This window comes from Rhodnius prolixus, unplaced genomic scaffold (assembly GCF_049639745.1).
Source record: "Rhodnius prolixus isolate KJV_2025 unplaced genomic scaffold, Rpr scaffold_6, whole genome shotgun sequence".
Classification (NCBI taxonomy): domain Eukaryota; kingdom Metazoa; phylum Arthropoda; class Insecta; order Hemiptera; family Reduviidae; genus Rhodnius; species Rhodnius prolixus.
In genome coordinates this window covers 17,904,854-17,932,509 of record NW_027411634.1, presented here as the reverse complement: position 1 = coordinate 17,932,509, position 27,656 = coordinate 17,904,854, and the positions used below count along the sequence as shown (strand labels likewise).

At 33.0% G+C, this 27,656-nt stretch overlaps 2 protein-coding genes across 7 annotated transcripts in view; both read right to left on the bottom strand.

The window, feature by feature from the left end:
- LOC141460616 (uncharacterized) overlaps nt 1-24,492 on the bottom strand; it is a 31,305-nt gene extending 6,813 nt beyond the window's left edge. For 2 of the 6 annotated variants that reach the window (XM_074140784.1, XM_074140790.1), the window contains exons 1-19: nt 23,886-24,025; nt 22,826-22,915; nt 20,822-20,920; nt 20,093-20,209; nt 18,671-18,808; nt 17,578-17,655; nt 17,438-17,503; nt 17,295-17,351; nt 16,953-17,039; nt 14,303-14,353; nt 14,170-14,226; nt 14,025-14,091; nt 11,711-11,940; nt 7,522-7,678; nt 4,117-4,265; nt 3,864-4,036; nt 1,923-2,042; nt 702-835; nt 494-621 (exon numbers count right to left, since the gene is read on the bottom strand). In XM_074140784.1, coding sequence (XP_073996885.1) covers nt 494-621; nt 702-835; nt 1,923-2,042; nt 3,864-4,036; nt 4,117-4,265; nt 7,522-7,678; nt 11,711-11,940; nt 14,025-14,091; nt 14,170-14,226; nt 14,303-14,353; nt 16,953-17,039; nt 17,295-17,351; nt 17,438-17,503; nt 17,578-17,655; nt 18,671-18,808; nt 20,093-20,209; nt 20,822-20,920; nt 22,826-22,876 — 1,959 coding nt within the window. In that variant the 5' untranslated portion in view covers nt 22,877-22,915; nt 23,886-24,025. Of the gene's footprint in view, nt 1-493; nt 622-701; nt 836-1,922; nt 2,043-3,863; nt 4,037-4,116; nt 4,266-7,521; nt 7,679-11,710; nt 11,941-14,024; nt 14,092-14,169; nt 14,227-14,302; nt 14,354-16,952; nt 17,040-17,294; nt 17,352-17,437; nt 17,504-17,577; nt 17,656-18,670; nt 18,809-20,092; nt 20,210-20,821; nt 20,921-22,825; nt 22,916-23,885; nt 24,026-24,358 lie in introns of those variants that run through there. The other 4 variants (XM_074140785.1, XM_074140786.1, XM_074140789.1 and 1 more) reach the window with 4 other exon arrangements.
- LOC141460625 (uncharacterized) lies at nt 24,439-26,920 on the bottom strand. The gene is made up of 2 exons (XM_074140807.1): nt 24,673-26,920; nt 24,439-24,575 (listed from the first exon to the last, which is right to left on the bottom strand). Exon 1 carries the CDS (start codon nt 25,962-25,964, stop codon nt 24,786-24,788), a length of 1,179 nt encoding a protein of 392 aa, XP_073996908.1. The 5' UTR covers nt 25,965-26,920; the 3' UTR covers nt 24,439-24,575; nt 24,673-24,785.
- Between the last annotated feature and the right edge of the window lie 736 nt (nt 26,921-27,656).

The window sequence follows — 27,656 nt, the reverse complement described above, 5'->3', positions numbered from 1 at the left end:
TCTGGTCATGTGATTGATAAATTGGATAAAAGATATTTGAAAAGATTAAGAGAGTAACTGTAAGACTTTCATTACATCTTAAGGTATAATATTTTGCTTAAAATTATACTGTAAGATAAAGCACATTTTTTTTAGCCAAATGTTAGTAATATTTAATGTCATCCAACTCTAAACCGACCAAACTTTGTAGTAAACGTTGAGAAATCTTAGCGTATCTCTATTTTAAACAAGAGTATTTTTCTGACTTCTTAATATCGTAAAATATCTTTTTTTTTAAATTGTTTACTATAGGAGTTGAAGCGCCAATAACCACACGTGACCAAGATATACTAATAACAAGTAAATGGGCTTGTGGAGGCCAATGATGTATAATTATGTAGTCTACTTTTTTGACCTTGATACCTTGAAAAGTGTTCTATTTGTTTCGTCAATGGTTAAGTTCAGATAAATAAAAAGTCAGCAAGCAATTTACATTTTTTTTTTTAAATATTACCATTTCAATAATTTGATTTTCTAAATTATTTTTAGCTTCATTTAATTCAGCAATCGCTGCTTCAGATTTCTTTATAACTGCTTCTTGTTCATTCAAAAATTGTAGCATATGTTGAAGTCTATCACCATCTAGAATGAAATTTTATAGCAATAAATAGAAACAAATTAAGTTTTAAGATCTCTTTTTAAGTAATTATTAAAAATCATACCTGTTTCTAGAGTGTGATCTAAGAAAAGTAAACGTTCTTGAGCTTCTTTCAGACGTTGAATCAGTTCATTTTTCTCTTGGCAAGCCAAGTTTTTTTCGTTGTTCGCCTTTGCTAATTGTGATTGAAGAGTTTCCCTTTAACATTTGAAAAGGACACTGGAAGAGCGCGTATCATTTGGATTGTTTAAGTAATTAAAAGGATATTAAAGCAAGCCTTCTTTAAGAATTTTTGAAAAATGATACTTGAGTTTATTTTTAATTCTCATTATGACAGAATTATAGTCTAAGTAAAGAAGTTCACGAAATATTAGTAAATTTACATTTGTCTTCTCTTACAAAGAATGCAATTTTCAGTAGATTAGTACACTGATTTTAACGCTGCAATCTTTAATCAAAAGATTATGACTTCCTAAAAGGACGTGGGATATAGATGAAAAATTCATCTATTGCGACAGCTTTGTTCATGCACATTATCCATGAGAAATCTGGGTGTAGATTTAAACATATTTCCGAGAGTACGTATTTGATGTTATCAAAGATCTGTTCAAGGCGATACTTACAAGCACTTATTATGACTAACAAGAACTAGCTTGTTAACACTAAATTTTTATCAACCAGATCTTTTTATTTCTATCAGATCTGTAAATGTTGAATAAAGCCAAAGAAGTCTAATTTATCATTGTCAATGAAACAAGACAAATTTGTTTCAAGAAGACAAAAATATTGAAAACTCTACGAGGTATGAGAAAGGGGTTTAGTACACAATTGTCTGACGTTTTGATAACTTGGCAAATAGTTTTGATGACCTAACTCATGTATTTCTTTTTGAATGAATCGTTGTATTCCATCGGAATACTTAATGGTTTAAATCAGACTCTAATTTGCTGACTTTTCTAACTTCCAAACAAAGGGATTTCAGATATTCATTGTATACCTGGGTAATTAATAAAGGAAGTTCAACAGACGAAGTTTAAGAATACATTATAATTATATCTTTATTAACGATGAATAAAAGAAATATTGATACTAAATTTAAGCTTACAGTATTTACTATTGAAAAGTGTTGGCTTTTCAAATAGAAAATAGAAAAGAATAAGAATAAAATAATAAATATTACAGAACTAGTTCAAAAGTAACATTAAAATAAATGGGAAGCCATACTACAGAATAGTTAGCAGTAAACGAATTAAATTAATTGAATAAAGAAAATATGTCTGTCTACCTCTTTACTTTTTCGGCCTTAAACTTCCCTCGTTCAGTGGTAAGTTCTTGGTTTAGTTTGCTTTCCAGTTCTTGTTTACTGTTCCTTTCAGCTTCTAATTTTGTTTTTTCTTCAATTAGTCTGTAAAAAAAAAAATGGCAGACTATAATAAATATTGTAACTGAAATGAAAGCAGTATAAATTTGTTTTAAATAGAGCAAAAACAGCCCAGGAAATTTTTATTATGCGTCAAGTTTGTTGTGACTCTAAAAAAATATATCTCAGAGAATTTGAAAGTTAAAAAAAAAAAAATCATCCGTTTATCAAAATAAAATTTACAATTATTTTCATTCGAAACCATAAAATAGCTTAACTAAAAGTAAAAACAATAAAATAGCTTACCCTAATAGTTCTTTTTGCGCTACACAAAAGTTTTAAAGGTTTCATAGCGAATTTATTAAACTTGACTTAATAAGAAACTTTGAAAATTATTTTTTGGGGTTACTTGATTTGTTGCACTTAACTTTAATGCTTCAAAAACAATTAAAACATTTTATTCCTTGACACTTTTTTAATTTATAGCGGTGAACATTTCAATGAACATTTCAAATGTTTTTTTTCTTTTTCTTTTAGCCTTAAATCCGGCACGTATTAAACGATGGTTAGTTACAATTTCGAAATTCAATTGCTTTAATAAGCTTCGATCGATCAGTTAATTTTAAATAGACTGATCAAAGTAACGGAAATGACCAGCAGGAATTCAAAGAGTAGTTTCAGAGAGAGTGAGGAGAGCGAAGATTAGCCAGTGAAGTGGAAATTTCGGACATTACTCCGTTTAGATGCCCTTTTAGATTTTATTTTCAAAGAAACCTTCTACAAGCTAACCATCCGGTGATGGGCTGTCTACTGAGTAATGTCATACGACCATACGAGGTGAGGCTATTAAATAACGAGACTGATGCTGCTACAGAAGAACTATGCACGCGTCAAATCCTAACAACCGACAGCTGTGCACCATAAAGCCTTCTCTTTCGATTGCAGCGTCTCACGTGTTTGTAGGGAAATCTGTCTGACCGGAATCGTCGTATGTGACGTTTTGCAGAAAACATTATACCACACATGTATTAGAGCAACGAATTGTCGTGAAATTTCACGTGAAACTTGGTAAAACCGCTACTGAAACTTATCTGTTATTAAAAGAAGTTTATGTCGTTGAATGTTTATCACGTGCGCGAGTTTTTGAGTGGTTTAAGCGTTTCCAAGATGGCCGAGAAGACGTCGGAAATGATGACCACCCGGGTCGCCCAAACCACGTCCAAAACGGATGAAAATATCGATTATAATTAATCAACATTACTACCGTGAGGTGCTTGCTCAACTCCGTGAAAGAGTAAGGAAAAAAACGACCTGGAAGAACCAGTCACGGGGTTCTCCATCTGATGTTGACAACGCGCCGGCTCACACTGCATTGTCTGTCAAGACGTTTCTAGCCAAGTACAACATCCCAGTTTTAGGCCATCCGCCTTATTCGCCTGACCTGACCCCAAGTGACAGCAATAGTCTCGTTATTTAACAGCCACACCTCGTAGATAATGACGCATTTAATGTTTTTGAAATAAAAAAGTTTTGAAGTGTTATCATATTGTTAGAGAATAATTTGGATGCTAACATTGAGAAGGAGCTGATTGAAATTGAAAAAATCATCAATGAAACAAACAAAGCATGTAACAATTGATTATTTTGTGAGGGTTTCTGGTAAACCTGGAAGATTACCAATTTGTTTTTTAAACTTTTTTTATTTTATATTGCCAGTTGATAAGATTTTAGAATGAAATAGAAATTCAATCAACAATTTGATAAAGGGATCTACACATCAAATAATTTACTTAACTACCTTTCATAGTTTCAATAAAAATAAAAGATAAATTAAATTAGATTTAAAAAGTCTCAGATAATACTTACTCATTTTTCAATTTACTAAGGTTAGTCCTACACAAGTTTACCTCTCTATTTATTGATACCAATTCCCTAATAGACTTGTCACATTCTTGTAACTTGTGGCCTAAATCTGATTGCCTCGTTAAAGCCTCCTTACATTTAATATCGGTTAAATCGCTAGAATTTTCCAGATTTTTCTAGATAAAAATGAAATTGTTTTATACATTTTTGATCTAAATTTTTATTACATGGCACTCAAAGAAACTTAAGAATTTACCATTTCATCCATACTTTTACTGCACCACGCAATTTTATAAGCATTCTCTTCTTGTAATTTTTTTATTTCTGCAAGTAAAGATTTCTTTTCTTCTTGAAGTTTAATAACAATATCTGGAATCACTTCTTTTAGAGCCGTCGGACTAGTTCCTGAAAAATTATTACATTTTTAAACATTTAATATACCAATAACTTTTAATAATACTAAATTATTAATTATTTCATAACTTTTATTAATCTCCTTAACAAAAACTTACAGTTTAAAATGTTAAGTATAAGGGTTGATTAAACGCCAAAAGGTACACAAATCAGCAGTACCCAACATTTCATTAATACTTCATTAATATTTAAGTAATTTTACTGCATTAAATTTCATTAATATTTTTTTGAATTTATTAGAGGTCACAGACCCTTATGCTGGCCATTTTAGTCTACAAAATATTTGTTCAAATAGAACACTATTTCTTAGATTGACTGTAATATCTAATCAACAAACTATTAATCACAGGTTAAAAAAAAAAAACTTTATAAAAAAAAATATGAGGCTAAAAAATTCAAAAACTTTTTTCAAAAATGCTTGCACCAACATTTAACAATGATTTTGTTTATTTTATTTATTTATTTTTATTTTTAAATAAAAATCTTCGGTTGAAGTTCGTAATTCGATTAAAGCAATTGTTACTTTATTTAGTAGTCAAGCTTTTTTAATAATAGGTAATAATTAATCTGGCTTTATAGTAAATAATAGTTTTCTTCAATTCTCAATCTAGGTATTCTTACCACAGTGTTATATATTTGGAATATAAGATATGCATATTTTTATGACAGCTAATTATACCAGTATTTTACCTACTATAAGTAAAATTAGAGGGACTACATTAAATTACAATTGAGAAATGAATAATTATTGTTGAATAATTTACTGGATATTACCTATGCGTTATTTGTACTCACAAATACTTCGGTAAGAAGAATTCTAGACTGAAATATTGTTTTAAATCCGTGAATCAAATTTAAACAGTAGCCGACTCTAACTTTGTCTTTTTCTATTTTAACATGCATGTATAGGTGACTACTCAGAATAAAGGGCCTAATAAAGATAAATCAGAAGAATAATTTGGAATAAAGCTATAATAAAGTACCTATTTAATTACGAAGATATAATATACATTTTATCATAATTATAACAAAAAATAAAATATTATGAATGAACTAAGGGAAGGGATTAGCTATGCGGTTAGCGTATCGGATTCCCACGTGGAGGTTCCGGGTTCGAATCCAGCTGCTGACCCTTAGATTTTCTCTTCCTAAGAGCTTCTTACAGCTCACTGGCCGGTGATGGACAGTGTTGTCTGTAACGAGAGAACACTGTCCGGAGGCCGGCAGTGCACTGAAAAAAACTCCGGGCGCCAATAACCTCAGATGTTGACGCGATTTAAATCAATAAAAAAAAAAAATTATGAATGAACTGGCCAGCATAAGGGTCTGTGACCTCTAATAAATTCAAAAAAATATTAATGAAATTTAATGCAGTAAAATTACTTAAATATTAATGAAGTATTAATGAAATGTTGGGTACTGCTGATTTGTGTACCTTTTGGCGTTTAATCAACCCTTATACTTAACATTTTAAACTGTAAGTTTTTGTTAAGGAGATTTTTGTACTTTTTGGATAGATTTTCCTTTTTATCTGTTTTGCAAAGTTACATATCTGCTTTACAGATTTTATTAAAATTTGGAATAATAAATTCTACCATTATAACCTAAAAAGGTGTTAAGTCCGAACCGTAACTACCAGTGGAGCGATCTTTTTAAAGAATGATTATAGTTGCGGTGCCCAAACCATCCTCAATAACAATTTTTTAGAGAAAGCGTTTTGAATAAAATAGGAAGGTATTTGTACGTAAATAGCAAAATTAAAAAGCGATTCCAGTACTTCCTTTTAAGAGGAGTAAGAAAAATAAACTGCGATTACAGTACTTCTCCCTAAAAGGCAAATATTTTGAATCGAATTCATTGATGTAAATAGGTTCACTCATTGATAATTTTAACGATTGCAGTACTTCCTCTTAGTAGGTAAAAGAGCATGGTGGCACTTCACAGCCAGGTAGAGGAGCTTTAACCACTTCTTCGTGGTAAATTTTATCCAAATCGAACTAAGCGTAATAGAAATATTGGTAATAATAGAATTATAGAATTAGAAAAGGCCTTATTTGGGTGGGGCAAACTCCCCTCCTTATGAGTCATAGCGACGAGACTTTTAAAGTGCAAATCTGTACAAAATTTCGATTCGAATGACACTTCATTCATGAAAATCGGTTCACGTTTCGATAATTTGAAACGATTACCATACTTCCCCCTAATAAGGGTAAGAGCAGAACGTCGTTTAAATGTTACGTAGGAGTGCCCTAAACCTTTCATCCTGCCAAATTTTATTAAAATCGGGTCAACATTTTCAGAGTTATTAGTAATAATAATTTTGAGAAGGGGCCTCACATATATGGGGCTAACTCCTCCCCCATTTGATGTACAGCGTCGAGACCCCCAAAAGGCACATCTACATAAAATTCCGAAACGAATGACACCTCATTCATGAAAATCGGTTCACGCGTTTAGGCGCTACGTTGTTTACAAAAAAGGTAACAACAACAACAACAAGAAGAACAAGAACAAGAACATTTTTTGAAAAAGCCGTTTTTGCTCATTTTCGGCAACATTTTTCTCAAAATCTACTAAATCTGGGTTGTTGCAAAAAATTACAGTGATAAAGGAGGGTTTGCCTTACATTTTAAAGAAAATTTGGAAATTTTATCTTTTATAGAAAAAGAGAAAAAAATTGTCAAAGTTGGGTGTTTTTTAACGTTACGCTATTTCGTGCAGTTTTTGACGATCAACCCTTATACAACTGTCCTACCGGACAGTTTTAATAATCGTTTATTGTTGGTGGTAAACATGATTGAATTTCTAAGGGATTGCAGATTTAGACGCTGTTGAGAGCCGAGCTGAAGGTGATATTAATCACAAGGCGAGTAATGAAATGAAACCATCTAATAAGTTTGGTTACATGATGTTTCGAGGTCGTATGGATGGATGAATGAATAGATCACTAGGGTTTTAGTCCTTAGGGTTTAGGGTTATAGATCTACAATTATATTTGAAATATAATTGTAGATCTATAAAATTGTCTCCACTATAATGAAAAGTCATCCGCAAAAGTTAGTGAATAATTTATTGATGAAGAGTATAAATGATTCTGAATCTCGGAGCAGAACAAGTTTTATTTATTTATTAAAAGAATTGAATTTAAGATTTTAATAAAAACTTTACGAAAAACTAGGTACGATTGATTAATTTGATGTTTGGCATTTTACAAATATATCTAATAATACTATTCGCTAAGGCTTACCCTTGTCTGTTTTGCTGACAGTTTTAAGTGTTACGGAACTAAGCCTCTTAGGTAATGAATCTAATTTATCCAAATCTCCTGGGGGTACTTCTCCACCCAAAGTTGTTATCTGTTCTCCAAGTACAACCAGGGATTTCTTAGTGCTTTCCATCATTATCTGTAAATTAAGCATTTGTATGTAGATATTTGCTAAAGTTAATAATAATATGGCCCTCAGAATTTCTCTTTCTAAGGCACAGAGTTGGATTTGTTATTTTTAAATAAGTGGTCATTATTCGAAAGCTGGCAATACAGAGAAAACTCAGGTTGCTACTGGCCTCAAATGTAATATTGAAATGTATAATATGGTTTACATGGTTACAAATTAGTAACCAATTAAGTCCAAGAAAACTTCCTGGCTAAGTTAACTTCTTAGGGTGCGTTCCACTTGGCGACCACAACGACCACGACCACGACCGCAATTTTGGCCGTTCCACTTGCTTGTGAGCGTTGCGATCGAAAACCCAAGTGGAACGGACTGTGGGCGTTTTAACCGTTCATGTAAACATTACATATGGCGGCCTCGAAAATAAGTTAGAAGCTTGAAGAGGTTATTTTTTAATTTAAACCCCATTTATAAGCAAATTTATAATAAACTTTATTAATTATTGGTAAAGCTGACTTATATTAAAAGAATATATATAATTCAATTTTTTATATTACATTTTGGAGTATTTATAAAATTTACGTTTAAATAAAATTAAAGTGTCTTTTGTGGCAACAGTTGGATATTTATTAATAATGCTTTAGAAAGTTCTTTATCTAGTTCCGATTAGAGTGGAATGCAATTTTACAAAATCGCAATGATAAAAAGCGAAAACTTAGGCCACGTATTATTAGCTATCAGAGTAATTGATCTTTATTCAGATGAAGAATTTAAAAGTTATCTCAGGTAAATGATTTTGTGTTATTCAGTGATTTAGTATGTAAAGGGTTAAGTAATTATTTATTTATTTATTTTTTGTAGACTTTCGAGAACCACATTCTATTATTTACATGAAATAATACTTTCATTTACATGAGATAATTTTTTCCGTCGCCATATTTTGTTTTAAAAATTGCGCCAATTCTGAAAGCCCACTTCGAACCAGCTTCTAAGGTGGGGCGTTGTGGTCGTTGTGTGAGCGAAAATAATGACGTCATTAGTGACGTTTTCGCCACGACCACAACGACCGCGGTCGCCAAGTGGAACGCCTGAAAGTATGTTTTGGTCGTTGTGGTCGCCAAGTGGAACGCACCCTTAGTAGCACTTAAGAAAAGAATTTGTGGATAAAAACATTTTGGTTTGCCAATTCTGTAAAATGTAAAGACTTATCCCATTATTAATGGTAAATATTAAATATGAACCAAAATTTTAAGTTAAAAACAAAAATTGGCGAAACAGAATTGCCACTTGATTGAATAGATTATTAAGATTGTAGCAATTTTTTCTGAAATTATACCATTAAAGTGGACTTTGGTATAACAAAACAGCCAACTAATATCTTTAAAGTTATCATCATTTAAATTAACAGAGACTGGATATTCTATGTATGAGGTACCAATTCTGTGTGCCTATAACCTGAATTTTTGTATTACATCTCTATGAACTCCTTAACAAAAACTTACAGTTTAAAAAGTTAAGTATAAGGGTTAATTAAACGCCAAAAGGTACACAAATCAGCAAGTACCCAACATTTCATTAATACTTCATTGATATTATTTAAGTAATTTTACCGCATTAATTTTCATTAATATTTTTTAAGAATTTATTAGATGTCACAGACCCTTATGATGGCCATTTTCATCTACAAAATATTTGTTCAAGTAGCACACCATTTAACTTAGATTGACTGTAATATCTATTTATCTATAATAATCAAACTATTGATTACAGGTGAAAAAGAATACGTTATAATAAATAAAAAAATATGAGGCTAAAAAATTCATAAATTTTTTTAAAAATTGCTTACACCAACATACATAAATGATTTTATTTATTTATTTTTATTTTTAAATAAAAATCGTCGGTTTAAGTTCATTCTTCTATTAAAGTAATTGTTATTTTATGTAGTAGTCAATCTGGCTTTATCGCAAATAATATAGTTTTCTTCAATTACATTCTCAATCTAGGTGTTCTTCCCACAATGTTGTGTATATGTAATATAAAATAAATAAGATATGCATATTTTTAGGACAGCTAATTATTCCAGTATTTTACTATAAGTAAAATTAGGGGAACTAAATTAAATTACAATTGAGAAATGAATAAATAATGTTGAATAATCTACTTGTTATTAACTGTGTGTTATTTGTCCTCACGAATATTTCGGTAAGACGAATTCAAGACTGAAATATTGTTTTAAATCCTCCGTGATTCAAATTGAAACAGTAGCCGACTCTAAATTTGTCTTTTTCTAATTTAACATGCATGTATATGTGACAACTTCAGAATAAAGGGCACATTAAAGAGAAATCAGAAGAATAATTTGGAATAGAGTTAAAATAAAGTACCTATTTATACGAAGATATAATATACATTTTATCACAATTATAACTATTATGAATGAACTGGCCAGCATAAGGGTCTGTGACATCTAATAAATTCTTAAAAAATATTAATGAAAATTAATGCGGTAAAATTACTTAAATAATATCAATGAAGTATTAATGAAATGTTGGGTACTTGCTGATTTGTGTACCTTTTGGCGTTTAATCAACCCTTATACTTAACTTTTTAAACTGTAAGTTTTTGTTAAGGAGATTTTTGTACCTTTTGGATAGATTTTCCTTTTTGTCTATTAGCAAAGTTACGTCTGCTTTACATATTTTTTTAAAATTTGGAATAAGCTATTCTATCATTATAACCTGATAAGGTGTTAAATCGGAACCGTAACTACCACTGGAGAGATCTTTTTAAAGAATGGTTATAGTTGCGGTCCCCAAACCATCCTCAATAACCATTTTTTTGAGAAAGCGTTTTGAATAAAATAGGAAGGTATTTGTACGTAAATAGCAAAATTAAACTGCGATTTAGTACTTCCTTTTAAGAGGAGCAAGAAAAATAAACTGCGATTACAGTACTTCTCCCTAAAATGCAAAGATTTTGAATCGAACGACAATTCATTGATGTAAATCGGTTCACTCATTGATAATTTTAACGATTGCAGTACTTCCTCTTAGTAGGTGTAAGAGCATGATGGCACTTCACAGCCACGTAGAGGAGCTTTAATCACTTCTTCGTGCTAAATTTTATCAAAATCGGACTAAGCTTTGTAGAAATATTGGTAATAATAGTTTTAGAAAGGGCCTTATTTGGGTGGGGGCGAACTCCCCTCCTTATGAGGCATAGCGTCGAGACTTTTAAAGTACAAATCTGTACAAAATTTCGATTCGAATGACACTTCATTCATGAAAATCGGTTCACGTGTCGATAATTTGAAACGATTGCTATACTTCCCCTTAACAAGTGTAAGAGCAGATCGTCGCTTTATTGTTAGGTAGGGGAGCCCTAACCCTATCATCCTACCAAATTTTATCAAAATCGGGCCAAGATTTACAGAGTAATTAGTAATAATAATTTTGGAGGGGGCCTTACATAAAGGGGGCTAACTCCTCTCCCATTCGATGTACAGGGCCGAGACCCCCAAAAGGCACATCTACATAAAATTCCCAATCGAATGACACCTCATTCATGAAAATCGGTTCACGCGTTTAGGCGCTACGTTGTTTACAAAAAAGGTAACAAGAACAAGAACAACAACAACAACAAGAAGAACAAGAACAAGAACATTTTTTGAAAAAGCCGTTTTTGCTCATTTTCGGCAACTTTTCTCTCGAAACCTATTAGATCTGGGTGGTTGCAAAAAAATTACAGTTATAAAGGAGGGTTCGGAGTAAGATTTAAAGAAAATTTGGGAATTTTATCTTTTATAGAAAAATAGAAAAAAATTGTCAAAGTTGGGTGTTTTTTAACGTTACACTTTTTCGTGCAGTTTTTGATGGTCAACCCTTATACAACTGTCCTACCGGACAGTTTTAATTATTGTTTTATTATTCTATGTTCATGTTACAACTCTTTTTGAATTTTCTAAAGAAAGTAAGTTAATTGGGTAAAATGCTGTTATACATATATCATTGTTTGCAATTAATATTTAATTAATTCACTCACCGACAGTCCTGATAGATCTTTACTTTGATTATTATATCTTTTCAATTGAATTTTATATCTTGCTGCCAGTGCGGAAAGTTTATGAGATTTATCCTTGAAACTTCCAAACGAAAGACTAAGGTCTGTTGGTTTTTTCTCTGCTACATCCTTATTTAATACGGTTGGCCTGGATGAAACATAAGATCCCCTTGCCACAGTTCTTGCCTGATTCGATGCTTGAAAAGCAGGCCCTGAATAATTTTTTTAAACATTAAAATTTGCCATAATATTATCTTAAAATCTCTATTAGAGAATGATTAAAAGTATAGGTTTTATTATTATCATCATTTTATTATAGACAAAGAGGAGTTTAGAAACTTGTAAATGCTAAATAGCTGTTGATAAATTGATCAAGCTTCAAATGGGCTGTAGTGTTTCCGTTGTGTGCTTATAATTTATAATAAAGACTTTTTATAATCTCGGTGCCAATAATTCTACTCGAAATTTTTCCAGAATTACAAGTTTTTGGATTCCCTAAGTAAAAGATTCAGAAGAACTCAAAACTAAAGAACCAAACTTAGCACTTTATTTTGTAAACCATCATATAAGTTTCACTTTTCGAGAAAGGTGATAAGTTGAAGAATAAATATTTCATTTGTAAATATTCTTCACAACATGTAATTACGTACCTCAATTACTGGGAATTTTCTCGTACAAGTTTTATTTAAAAAATTATTTCTTAAGGTGAGCCATAGGCCAAGCTCATCTAACAAATAGTACAGAAGTGTGGACAGCTAAATAGTTGGTAAAAATTCTATAATTTAGAAAAAAGAAGTATAACTAAAACTGGAGGTATGTAAGAAGAGCATCTGGAGAAAATCCCTGTTTTAACTCAGATTAAATGAACGTAATTCATTCATTTAATTATAACATTTTAGTGACTCACATTTATAATGGTTTCTATTGAATAAAGTTTTTCAAAAATGATGGCAATTTTTTTTGAAAACAAATCTAGCTCATTAAACATTAATTACACAACAATATTAAAGAATGTAACTCTTTTTCTCACATCCTAATCCTACAAACAAAAGTTAATGACAGTAAAAAATCATTTAAGTTTAGGCTTTAAATTGCACGTACAAATCGCCAGCGGTATATAACTTGTAGTTGCCATTTTTTTTGTAGATTCAAGTGAATTTGTAATCAATTGGACGATAATATTTCTTATTATTAATTCAACAACAAATTGTGTTATCTGTTTCCATGGTTATTATGCTCGTGTTGGTCATATGTTGCAGAAGTTTTTCTTAGAATGAAGCACTATTGTAGACTAAAAAAAATAACCTAGGTAACACAAATGGCAGGGCAAAGATTAGATAGCACATCATTGGAGCATTGTCTGTCGATAGATTTAAAGTTCTAGTTTATCTGAGTTTTTATTAACCAATACAAAAACAGCAGGATTTCAGTGAAATTAGGAGACGATTTCTACTTTTTCCAATGATTTTTACTTATTACTTATTAGAAAAGATTGACCCTACATGTACAATCTAGCATTGGTCTTATTATTAACTGTCAAGTACAGAAACAGGAGCCTTCTAGTGAAATTAGAGAAAAAGATTCATTTTTTCATCTAATATTTCTTCTAGTTACACATATTATTCAAACCCAACTTGTGCAATCTTACAATGGCTTAGATATTAACTATCGAATTCCTGCCATTTATCGCAAATGGACTGCATATTACCACGAAGTCACCACACAATTTTATTTAATCAATTCCAATATCTCTTCTGCTTTACCAGACTACACCTTCCATTACATCCACTATCATGCCGCCGAAATAATGGTTGGCTGGCGATGTTTATTTCTAAATTAATGACCTTTCAATATAATTAGTAATATATTTTTTTTAAATAAATATATTTTCTATTTCATGTTATTATAGCATTTTTCAGCATTATAACTTTAATTTGATAATAATTGTTCGTACAAGTTGAATCTAAGCACAATTTTGTTTAAGTCGTTGCAAAAAAATACAAGAAGGTTTTGGCAGAATTATGAACTGCTGATTTGAGCAGTATTACCTAAGGGCTGACAATCTGCAACCAAGTGAAATTTCTCTGAGGCCATGTTATTTCTGCTGTACATATTCTAATTATTACTCTTCAGTTTTTATTCTTTAATTCATTCTTCATTCTTTAATAAAAGAGGCATTTAAAGGTATTCCTCTAAATGGTTACTTATAGTATACATTTTTAACTAACTTTTGGGTATTAAATTGGGCATTGGTTTGGATTAATGGATTCACAGTAGCTAAAACTTGATCACTTACTTACGATAGGAGTTTTTACTACCCTCTTTTGTAGTTTCGGTATACCTGATGGCCTGATGGCAGTAATCTGTAAAATTCAAATACGCAGTTAGACTAAAATCTTAAAACATTACAATACGTAATTGTAGAAATCAATGAATGACACCTTTTTACCAGAAAAAATCCTATGAGTTGGGAGTTTATCTGTAGTTGAAGGAGTTAACTGAAAAGACATAATTATGCCATTAATATTTATGTAAATTTGGAAAATAATGTAAGAATATTTTAAAAATATTTACCCTTCCCCTGCTTGGTGTTCTGGCTGGAGTGTTAGGTTTCCTCTTTGGTGTCTGTACACAAAACATTAAAAAATCAAACATGTATTTCTTAAAACATTCACGACTTAAAATTGAATTGTAACTTGAGTTGGATATGTCTGTATGACTTTCTTAATTTAGTTAGAATAAAAAATAGCTTTAGAGAGTGCTGTAGAGCAAAACATGTATTTATATCAATTTTTATGAATGAAATGAATTGATTTACTTTTACTTTGTTCACACAGAAGTATCTTCCCGAAGTTGGCAAACACAATATTAACTAATTACTGAATCCCATTTTTTTCAATTCCTCTACTTCTTTAATAGTTACCTCCTTATTCATAAATAGGGAACGGATTCGTATGTATTTACATATTTTTTTCTAGGCAATTTACAGACGTTTTTCAACTAGAAGTATTCATACTGACACTTTTTAAGCCGTTTGAGCCTACTTTTATTTCACATATTTGGATGTTATCGCATATTTATACATATTTGATTAAAATAAATAAATATTTCTACATATTTAATCAAAATATGTACATATTTTTCATTTTGGGCATATTTTCATAATTGGGAGGTGGTTGACAGGAACTGTGAACCACAGACTGTGAATCACAGTGGTTAAAAAAGTGTTTTTAAAAGCACCAAGTCGCATTAAAATGCTAAAAGATCTCTATCCAGACTTGTGCCTTCCGCCAGAACCAATATTGACAAGATGGGGTACTTGGCTGGAAGCAGCTCAGTATTACTATGAAAACTACAATAAAATCAAGAATGTCCTTTCACATCTCGAAGACGAAGCAGTAGCGATAAATACAGCCAAGTCTTTATTCGAGAAACCTAATTTAAGGAACGACCTTGCATTCATTTCTGACAATTGCGTATTTCTTGCACAAGCCATTACCCAACTTGAGTCCCAAAATGTTCGACTGACAGAAAACGTGTCCAACGTTAAAAAAGTCATCGAAAAGGTGGAAGGAATACCTGGGAGTAAGGGAGATCTGATCAGATCAAAACTGGTAGAAGTACTGAGCAAGAACAAAGGGTGGGAGACCATCTGTCAGATTTCTGATATTATCAGTGGAACAGAAGTCACCTCAGAACATCGTGTACCCTTAACAACCAACGAGATAACTTCTTTCAGCAAGGCACCTATAACATCTGTAGATGTTGAACGATCTTTTAGTCGTTACAAGTCCATCTTACGCCCAGATCGTCGTCACTTTACGTTCCAACATTTGAAATTTCATGTGGTTGCAAACAATTTCGAAGAGTGAAGTTTTCGAAATTGAAAATTTAACGCATCTTTTTAAAAATAGTAAAAATGTTCTTTGTTGTATAAATCATTATAACTTGCAAAAACAAATTATTTTGTTCCTAATAAATTATTATAAATTGTAAAAATATTCTTTTCTTGTATAAATAATTATAACTTGCCCCCCCCCCCAAAAATCCATTTTCATAAAAAAAAAAGTCCATTTTACTTAAATATTCCAGAAAATATTTTAAGAAAATCACATATTTTCCACATAATTGACGAAAATAAATGCATATTTTAGTTAAATATTTGGCATTTTTAAATACATAAAAATCCGTTCCTTATTCATAAACGACATGTACTAGTAGATTTGGTTGTTCTCGCTCAAAGGGTAGCCAACCACCTTTCTCGACAATGCAAAAGACATTGTTTCTCATGTCAAATATTTCCCTCTTTTAATGGCGTCTAGACAGACTGCAGTTCATCAGATAAGTATTCTTTTCACTATATTCGCTTCAGACCTTTTTCCTAAACCTACCACAACAATCTTCACATTCGTAGATGACATAACCATTCTTTCTCCTCATTCAGAACCTGGTGCACCTTGTAGCAAAACAAGATTTACAGAGTTCTAGATATCTCTTTCTTTTCTGTATAAAGTAACTCCAATCGAATGTATGTTTTTTTCAAGTATAGTTTAGTACAGGTTAATTACATGTTTTAAGGCATAATGAATTATAGATGCATATACCCTTATATCCTTAGTAATATTATTATTGTCCTTAAAATATAAATAAATCACAATTTTTGGGCATAATATTTTCGAATTTCTTTGCCAAACACAATATTTTTGTTGCTTAGATGTCAACTACTGAAAGTAACGGCTTGGGCAAATAATTCAGAGAGTTTGAATTACTTTGTCACTAATAGATATCCTAAATTAAATGTTTGAATGAAACTAAGTCGCCATCTTCACAAAAATTGGAGTAAACAGCACTTTACACATTGGAAAAAAGTAAAACGTCCCAACCAAACCAAAACTTTTAGTAAAGTCATTATCTCAGATAAAAGCTATAAAGGAACTTCTATAGTTCATCCTGTACCTACAAGTGAAGGAATAGATTCAATGAAAACTAGTGATATAATGGAAAAAAGTGCGGAAAGCATATTTCGCATAGTTCTGATCAGCAAATAAAAATGCAAAAATGAGGGAACTTTCCATTAAACAAATTATTTTATGCAGCTATTTATCTTTGAACTATAAGTTTACTTCAGTGTTTGGACACCTCCAATATCACTCCCTCTACATTTAAACATTTTTTGAGGATGTTCCATCCTTAATTGACAATTATTATTTAAACTGTAACTCACCTTTTCATTTTCATTTTCTGTATTATCTATCAATGATGGCATAGACTCTGTCTCAGTGCAGTTGGCTCCTTCAACCTTGTCCTTCTGCTGTAACATTTTAAAACATCTTCATTAAAAATATGCTGTACACAAAACTAAGTAATATGATAATTAAATGTAGTGCCATGGAAAAGTAGAACGAATATAAATGATTAAATAAAAAATTTTCACTACTTTTTATGTGGATCAACAGATGAATTATCAAGAGACAATTAAGCGATATTAATGATATTTCCACACCAATATTAAAAACAGTTAAAAAAATAAATAAATAAGCACCTCTAAAATTATTAAAAATTTTACCTGAGATTGTTCTTTCAAGGTAGGTAAAACCGGAGAAGATTTATTATCTACACAGTCCTGTAATAGAATTTATCTAAATGCATTTTACAAAAAAGTCTATATATGTAATTGGTTTGAAGAAAAATCTAGAAACTTAGAATTACCTTAGGACAGGTTTTCTTGTTAGGAGTTTTTTCAATACATTTAAACTCCGGTTTTTTCGGCAATTTCTAAAAAATAAAGAAATAATTTACCTCCGAAATGTTGTTTATATAATATTATAAATGTATAATGAAATATTAACCTTTTTTCGGGAAACAGAACGTGGGATTTTACTTTTATTCTCCACCAATTCTTTTTCAACAATATCTGGTTGTTGCTGCTAACATGAAAGTAAGATAAGTTTTTTTTTTTTTAATCAGCTGCAAACTCATGATAAAACAACAATATGCTGGAATTATAAAGGTTTTCTATTTCGTTTGATACAACTGGATAACCGTATAAAAACTTCAAAAATGTTAAAAAGTTGAGGTCTACTTTTGACTAAGGTGGCCTTTAGATTCCACAATGAATTTTAATTTGTAGTTTCTTTCTCTTATTGGTACTTCTAGGTTATATCAAAAGAAATATACTATCAACTGCAACATCTGCTATACAACTGCTATCTGTGTACCTATTCTAAAAAAATAATAGGAATAACTTGAATATCTCTCTGTGAGTGTAAATATCTAAATTATGAAGATACTCATGAAATATCCAATGAAAATACTAAAAATAGTCAGCCACTTCTGAGTGCTTTAAAGGAAACGCAACCATAGCCTAGATTGAGTAAAACTTTAATCTACATAGCACTGCTATGCTGGGGTTAGGCAAAGAAAGTAAATCTAAGAATATCTGAGGTATTTGGAGAGATGGCAGGGAGCTTACGACCAGAGTGAGCAAGAAATACCAATCCGCTGTTCTCTAGTCCATTCTTTCCAGGAGTAAGGAGACCCCTGCAAGATGGATTGAAGGCATAAAAGGCTTTACCTTTAACGGAACCTCCGAAGTACCGTGCGCTCCGTCGGAGTAAGAGCCATTCTCGGTTAACAAAGGCTTTGGAGGGCATTTGATCTTCACAGGGAGCGTAAATATCGGGTGATTGAGCAGGACAAGTTAAGAACTCATTTCATTGCTCACTTGATAATAAATCAAAACAGTCAAATACATAAGTTAAATCTAAATTTGGCTTAAAATAAATTAATCCAATTACAAACTGTATTTCCTGAAACGGAATTTTAACAAAAATCCACCAATTTGGGAAATTTTTGTCTTTAAATTTGAAGTGATTTTTAATATAAAGTAATAAGCCCGCACTAGGGTCACATTATTGGTAAATTAAATTTTTGCGAACTTACCATTTTATCGATTTCACAGCTGATTTCACTGTTTGTAGAGTCGTTAGAAGAAATCTGCAATGGATCCGTTGTATCACATCTTCTACTTTTTCGACGACGGCCATGCACTTCATCGTCACTAACACTGGTCACATTCCTCTGAAATATATTAGGCTTATTTCTTTTTATTGAATACTAGTTGGTTAACGTTTTCTACAATATATCTATTTCTCAAAAGTCAACTATTTGAACAGTTGACTAGTTTATTACTAAAAGTTTATTTTGTACTTTGTCAACCCTCAACAAGTGGAACGAAAAGAAGTGCTCATAAGCATATTCGATACAATGAAAGGATGGGGAGTTAGATTGATACTCAGAACACTAAAGGGAAACAAAACTAAAATCAGCACTTTCATCGTTCAAAAGGTGCCCAAATTAAATGCTTTACTTTTAAACCAGAACAAATAAAAGAATTACTTCGGCAGTTTGAGTATCTGCCCCCACAGAAAGGATGTTCCTTAACCTTTCCTCTTCAACTTGCTTGTGGACAATGAAGGTTACTCTCAGATTTTATCTAGCAAGGACAGTAGAGAGGCGAGGAAGTACTGACTGCAGAAAGGATCATCCCTTGTAGGCTAGCTCTTCTCTCTGGAACCTACCACAGTTATGTAATGATCAAGGATTTTTTTCTTGAAGATGAATACCAAAAGTTAAAGGAAAAGTGAATCCAATCTTTCTGGTATTAATGAAAGTACCATCGTGTGGTAAACAGACGGATCAAGGACTCCTGATGGAACTGGAGATGAAGTATTTTTGCAAAGGTCCAGGCACTCACAACCTGTGAGAACATTGCCTAGCATCTTTCAGGCGGAAATTCACACAATAGAAACTGTTCAAGAATGAAGTAAATACTTTTAAGTATTTAGTAAAATGCCTCCGTCTCAGCTTGGGTGGAAAAGAAAAAAAGCAACAAGTTTTTACTGAAAAAAACTATGTAAATTGAAAACCTAATTGTCGTTTACAACGTCAGAAGCTAACCATATATGGCAGAGTTTTGTGTATGTACATTAGTATACTAGCCCTCGATGTATTTATATCATTTATTTATGGGTTTGAATAAACCAAACAAATAAAGAAATCTACTAGAAAATTTGTCATATTCAATTCATTTTTTTAATTATTTTGTTTAATAACTAGATATTTATTAGTTATGTGGTTTCATTTCGAAAAAATTAATTTCACAAAAATTTACAAAATGCTCCAACTTTATGAACCTTTATAAATCACTCCTGGGAATTATTGTTCTTAATTTATGTTTGCAAGATTTTAAACTATAAAATATAAATTTGATTACCTAAATATTGAGTTAGTATATATCAATATAAATCTTCTTAAAAATAAAATTAAACACTAAGTTATATGAAGTCAAATAAGAGAAATAACCTTTTGTGCCGAGCCAAGACGGTGTGAATCATCTTTCTCATCTTGATCTGAACAAATTTTTGTTATGTTTGCCTCGTCAAATTCTTCAATATTTTCACCTTCATCGGTGTTATCAAGCTGATAACAAAAAACAATTAAACATTATAAATACCAGCTTTAGTAAAATTTAAAAGCATTAAGTAATAAGTAACGATAGAATGTGAAACAACTAATTAAATTCAATGGAATTTCTTTATATTTACAAAAGAAGGGGCACATCTGTAAAAATGTCTTATGTCTTGAAGGTATGTTAGCAACAAACAACAAACGGAGCAAAAGAATTGACGGTGATTGCTGTGAGTAGGATTTAGGAGAGCACCACAGCTTGTCTTGCAGCACACTCTGTTGATATCTAAGTCTCCAAATTACTTAGACAAATCTGGGCGGTTATATACTATTATAGCTGAACTAGCGTTTAAAGCAACCTATTTGGCATCAATGAGAAAATTGAGGAAAACAAAATAGTCTCTTTTTGATTTATCTTATCTTCTTTTAACTCAGGATTTTCGCAACCCAATCCTTGAAGTAAACTTTGTATAAATTACTATCAAAAAATGTATTACAAAATCGCATTTAAATTAAAAAAAGAAAAACCGAAAATAAACTTCTACGAATTTACCAAGTTTAAAAAAAATAAATTTGGTTTTTAGTAGAAAATAAAGTTTTAATAGTTTCTATAGTTGTGCTTACAAACTCTTCTGCTGTATATGTAGTAGAATTACTTGGAATATCCGTCAGCCTGAATGTGCTATTGGTTGGATTCCCTGCGTAGAGATTTGTAGCACTTATCTGAAAATTATTACCCTTTTTTACTACAAAAGGTAATTTGTGAGATGTTTTCAGTCTTTGGATTGCACATGGATAGACCCATTGAAGTTTTTTTTTTTTTTGCTTCCCTCCATTCTCCTCCCAAAATTATACATTATATAATAGAGTACCTTGCACCATGCAAGGGATCTTTTTACAAGAAGGAGATGTTACATTGCCTCAACTAGGTTGATGTACACCACCCGATAGGAGCTGAAGCGCCCAAGATAGCAACACCGCTCGGCCCATTTAAGAGTAGGTTGAAATAAGTACAACCAACGTGTGAAGTGGCCAAACCACTAGGTTAACTCTACTAGGGAAGGCACCCTGTAACTGGCTATGGTGGACCGCGTCATTCCAGCAAAAAACACTTCCAGCCACAGGCTGGCATTATATTGCGGTTCTTCTAACGCTCAACTCATTACCGTAGTTACTGGAGTAATTTTTAACAACACCAACTTCAACAATTCCAACCCAATTACAAAAAACCGGGCTTGGAATTTAGCTTATATCCGCAGTTCAGTACTTCATATCTAAGGTATAGCCGTGATTGTTCCGCACGCCTGATGAACTTGTTATCTACTGTTTTGGGTCCATTGCAATGGATAGCATTAGGATGTAAATGGAAAGGGAGAAATCTATAACCTGGAGAACCAGTGGCTGATAGCAGCTCCGGGTACGTTCACAATGAAACTTTGAGTATAGATGATAGCAGAGATGATAACTGATAGAGTAAAATATAATCGCTGATTAGTGTGCTCAACGGAGCTGTGATACATGCAACATGTCGAGTAGTGAAGAAGAGTTTTTATGTTCAGCAGCAACGAAATGGTAGATTTTAAAGAAAAAACGCTTTAGAAAATATCATGTACATTCCATAAATAAAAAACGAAGAACTTTGGGTGAACTTCACCATTTATATAAGGAACTTCGAAATTATCCGGATCGTTTTTTTGAATATGTGAGGATGGGTCCACCCACATTCGACTATATTTTAGAAAAAATTAGGTCAAAATTAAGAAAACGGAAAAATTGTCATGGAAATCCTATAACCATAGAAGAAAAGCACTGATTACTCTTAGTTAAGTAATGGTTTTATTGAGAAAAAACAAATAAATACACATAAAAATAAATGTAAGCACGAAATATTGTTTAAAAGTAAATAATAACAAAAAATAATGAGTAAAGACAGCACTAATTAATTTTTCTACGTCCATTTTGAAGCTCCGATACTGGAGTTCAGCTAGCAGAAAAATGAAATATTTAATTCTATCATCTATGCTCGTTTATAGCAGCGCGTATGAGTCACTAGTCGCAGCTTCGTTGTGCGCACTCACATTCGAATGTATTATGTTTTTCTTTAAGTGCTGATGCATCACTCCTATCATCTCTGTTATCATCTATGCTCACAGCTCCGTTGTGAACGTACCCTAACGGATGGATGATGGTGTCACTACTTACCTACTCCATTAGCCATCACTTGACCGTGAGTTTTTGGTATAAGAATAGAGGGACTCACTGTAATTGTTTTTTTTTTTTTTTATTGACATGTTTGAATACCTGAGGCTCTCGAAACGCCAAGATTTCAGAAGAAGTCGGAAATTCTTGAAATAATTTTGGGTTTGAAGTAAATTCGGATTCAATGATCTTGTCTTAAATTTTAGAGGCTTTACAAACACGCCTCTGTTTATTATGTGAACAAGTTTTTAGGAGTAATTACCATTTCACCATTTATTGTTATTTTAAAGTAAGTAAAGTGCAAGCTAAGATGTACCTGTAGTACTTAGTTCGATTGCCGTTTTAATTTAAAATGATCTCAATTTATATTAAGAAAAGTAATAATCATATGAATAACTTTTTAAATGAGAATGCCAATAGAATTCTTACATATATATCCGGACTTGCTTCTTCCGAGTTACAATTCTGGCTATTTGACATACTAAGTTACGTACAGCAAACTTTCCATCGAAATGCATCCTGGAACAAAATTAAAACAGCAATGTATAGTATAAACTGCATATTTGTGTTTTATCAAAGCACATATACATATGTCACTACATAACATGACCCTTAGATTTTTAACAGAAACATTAGTGGCCAAACAAAATTGGGAAGTGCAAAAAAGTCATCAGTTTAAAAAGAAGTTATCAGTTAATTTAGAATTATATTTTTTTTAAAGATAAATTCTATGTCTAATCATTTACAATTTGTTTAAAAATAATGAAAATGGAATAAATTGTCACTCTTACAAGCCATGCATATAAATTAAATTACTTGTTTAACCGATAGATGGCTCTTGGTTCATAAAGTGTACATTAAGACCTAGTCTGAGAACTGTACTTCTATTTAATTAATTTTTTTGTTTAATGTCAAAAAAAACAAATATTTTTTTTACACCATTTGTTAAAACCAAAAATAAGTTTTCATCCACTGATAAGCTGAGAAGTTTTGTTAAGGATATATTTGTTCTTTTAATTAAATAATATTATGGTCTCTTTTACAATAAAATAAGTCCATGTTCTAATTAAAGCTTATTCTAAAGAAAAATATAAATTAAAGAGTATAAATTATTTTCATAAATCCTATGAACAATTATGTTTAATCAAATAAAAGAAATATATACTATTTCAACCATTCGCTCAATAAAACTGACAATACAAGAACTGTTAAGTAGACTAGACCTAGCCTAGATTCACCGGAGTGCTGCTAAGACAGTTTGCTTATCAGTAACAAGAATAAATGAAGTCAATGCTGTTATTGAAATACAAAGTAAATAAATAATCAGTTACAAAGTAGACAACTGCATAATAACTTTTTTGAATTCATCAGTAGTGCTGCCCCGCTTGAATTCAAAAAATTTGTAAATGGCCATTTCAATGGTAAAGGTTACAAAAGACTTGTTTATTAGTTATCTGAAAAGACTAATGAAGTTATAATTTTGACTTACCATTTGAAGTACAGGCAGGGAAAAAAATGAAAGTCTAAAGAAGATGAAATATTTATGAAAAAATTAATTTTAATTAATTTTAGCAGCTTTACTAGTTAAAGGAAAAGTTAGAATACATATGTTATACAACATTTTATTTTAATCATATTGTCCTTAGAAATTTAAATTATTTTTTTAATTTATGCGATTAAACGAACAAGAATTTACCAGGATTTCAAAGTCCGATAAGTTATGGAAACGTTTAGATTTTTTTTTCTGACTTTGCGTGAAAGCATATCCCAGTTGCAACAAATAAGGTGGAAAATTGACTAATAATTCCATTCAATGAGACTACGGTTTTTTGAATATTATTTAAATTAGTTTCCAACGTTAGGTCAATGATCCCCCTACTTATAGAGTTATGGAAGATGGGTTCTTCTCCACCATTTATGATATTCAATGATTCGCAAGAATGAAGTCAAGAAGTTGCTTACCTCTTTGATTGGTTCCTGAGCTGCCCCACACTAGATTGTGGGAGTTCGCACCACACCCAATCAATAGTTGCAGACCTCTCTCCCTTCTCAGGTCAGATGTTGCATCTCCTCCGAGGGAGGGAGGGCTGTTGTACCGTATGGAAGATAGGTCGAGGCCACGTCAATCTCCTTGACCTCTTCTTCCGCACGTAGTTTCACCTTCACTGCGGTCTGGTCTCTGCAACAAAATTCCATCAGCAGTAAAGACGTAATATCTTCCCTAACGTAAATACACGTCCTGGGATTATCCAGGCTTCGATCATAGACAATCTTACCTTTAGCCTCGCCAAGTCCTGCCACACGCCCCCGTACTAGCCAGGGTACCTGAATGAGGACTATGGCAATGTCTTCTTCGCAGATGAAGTGTGTTAGAACTGCAGATGCCCCCTTACTGTGGTGGAGGTTCGCCTGAAGCAACCTCCAGCAGTTTGGGGGGGTCATTATCCGCAGCTCCATCAATAGGTTTCGAAACTACCCTGAGTTTAACTATATCGAGGCCTAAGAAAACTTCAAAATTTGACCTCTTCAGCCGACTCAGGGTCGGTTCCGATAGGTCGAAAACAAGGATTTGCCCCTTGGGCTCGACCTTCCTATTGATTACTCTCCAGTTCGCCGTCTCAAGTCCCTCATTTTGTACGTTGAGACTTTCCAGAACAACGGACGGAGAGGCGTTTTTGTGGGCGCCCGAGATCCACATTGCAACCTTGGCCACCCTCATAATATTCCTGGCCAAACCCACCCTCAGCCTAGCTCCCTCACCCACCTGGAGCTCTGGGACTACCCTCTCCAACCAGAGTCGTGACAACTCATTGTCGCAATTGACTATGAGAGCACCTCTGGAGAGGAAGCAGCCCCGAAACTGAGGTCTGATTCCGCCAGGATTTCTGCAAATTTGCTCGGCTAACTTCCGCTGTAGCAAATCTGCTTGCTCCATACCAAGAAGGTCGTTCGGGAAAGAGTCAAGAACGACGGCCATCTTGAGAGCAGAGAGTGCATCCCTAAAGGAGCCTGTATGCTCCTTTTCTGGGAATTTCATCCTCTTGCTCCCTTGTGCCATCGCCTTCTCATACGCCGTGCATACCTCCGAACTAGGCCTCTTAGGGGTCTGACAAGTTTTGGGAGAGGGAGTTCTGGCAACTCTCACCTCCTTCTCCTTGCCTGCCCAATCCGAGGCGATCGGAGGGGCCTCACCTTGTCCTCCAGACTGGTGAACAACACTGGAGGACTTCTGCTCTCTCCTCCTTTCCCTCCAGTCTTTTTCGGAAAGCCACTCCCTACCAGCCTCAGCGGCCTTAAGCTTAGCAAGCTTCTTCCGCTGAGCACCACTTGCTTTCTTTTTCACTTCCTTTAGTTCCTGGGAGACCCTAGCGAGAGCCTCCGTTTCTGGTTGGTCTGCATTACCGCTCCCTTCTGAAACGCTCTCCCGTAGTCTCGCCACACCCTCCTCAAGGTCTTGCACAATGTCATCCTTAAGTTCGGACCCAGCCTGAGTCACTTCCTCAGTAACCTGAGGAATACCTCTAGCTGGTGATTTTGAATTAAAGTTAACAATTTTATTTTTCATCATTTTGGGTCCCACGAGATATGGGGGATAGACGGTCACCTGTGACAGACCCCCACTGCCACAGGAAAGCTACACTACAATGGGGTTTCGCCCGGTGCCCCAAGGTGATCGTTACCGCACATATGTTTTACTACCCTGTACGCATTCAGCTTCGACACGAGTCCCCATCTCAGCTTGGGTAGGGATCCAGGGGGGTCAGGAAAGGGATAGACAGGATTAAAGGAGGGATAGAAGAAAGGATTAGCAGCGGGGGTATACCACCACTATGCCCTATGTGTACTGTGTAAATGTATTATAGTGTAACGGTTTATGTAAATCATGTTCATGTTGTTAGGCTGGGACACCCGCAGGGACGCCAGGATCCCTGAAGAAGTGGCTATTCCACTTCCCCCTACGGGGAGGGAGGATTAGACTAAGACGGGAAGGGGAAAGACAAGAAAGGGAAAAAAGGATGGGGGTAAAAGGAAGCCGCTGGGGGAGACACACCGACCCGTCAGAGCCCCGTTAGCCGCAGCAACAAACACTACGTTACCAGTCCACACTAGCGAGGAAGTGAGGGTTGACTTGCCGTCTAAACTCCGGAATCGCATAAAGCTTTCAACCGGAGTCACAACGACCTTGTGGACCTGAAGAAACAAAGTTGAGGAAATAAGTTTACCTCAATAATGGCATAAAAATTCAATTTTTAGGAATTAAAGATATTTGGTGAATATAAAATATTAATAGACTATTGGGCACTTTGAAAATAAAACTTATTTATGGTAAATTCACCCCTTATAACTTGTAATCCTTCAAAACTAGATAATTTTTACGAGCTTTTTAATTTGTACAAAATCTTAACCATCTAAAAATGTGCCATTTTAATCATATGTTTAAACAATGAATAACCAACTTCGAAAGGCAACATGTAAAATAATTTCAGAGAACATAAAATAAATATTAAACTCATACATTTGCAATTTGACAGAATGTTAAGTTTGAACATCTTACCAAAGATATATTTCCAAGTTAATTTTTAGCAAATGATCAAAAAACAAAACATATGGTTGTAAAATATATTACATTTATAATACCTCAATTTCTAACCTAACTTTAATAAGTAATCAAAGAGTATTTTTTCTAGAAATTCGTTAGTGGCTACGGTGCTGAGAAATTGTAATAAATGAAAGCCATATTAGTATTTCACCAAATTACATTTTTGCTATTACAATCCAAACTTGAAATAAAAATTATAAATGCCAAGTTTCTCACTTACAAGTGAATGTTAGGGTTACCCCTAGGCAGTTCTGAGGCAACTTGGTGTAATGCGGGTGTCTACATTAACATTACTAACAGTTCACGCATCACTGCCTCATTACGCAATACTCTGGGGGTGGACTGTAGAGGTAGTTAATATTGGCAACTAGGGTCATTCAATAAGTAACGAGACAAATTACTACTGCTCAAAAACAGCTAAATTGATCCGTATGAAACTTTCAGGACATAAAGTTGGCAACCTTGCGATGACATCTGATCAGCTGTTCAATTATATTTTGCAAACATAACCTCAAATTTACTCAGTTAACGATGGCGAGTCCGCTCGAGAATTGCACCGTGGAAGAACAACGTGCCGTGATCAGATTTTTAGTCGCGGAAGGTGAGAAAGGTAGTAAAATCCACAAAAGAATGTTAAAAGTGTACGGAGACAAATGTTTG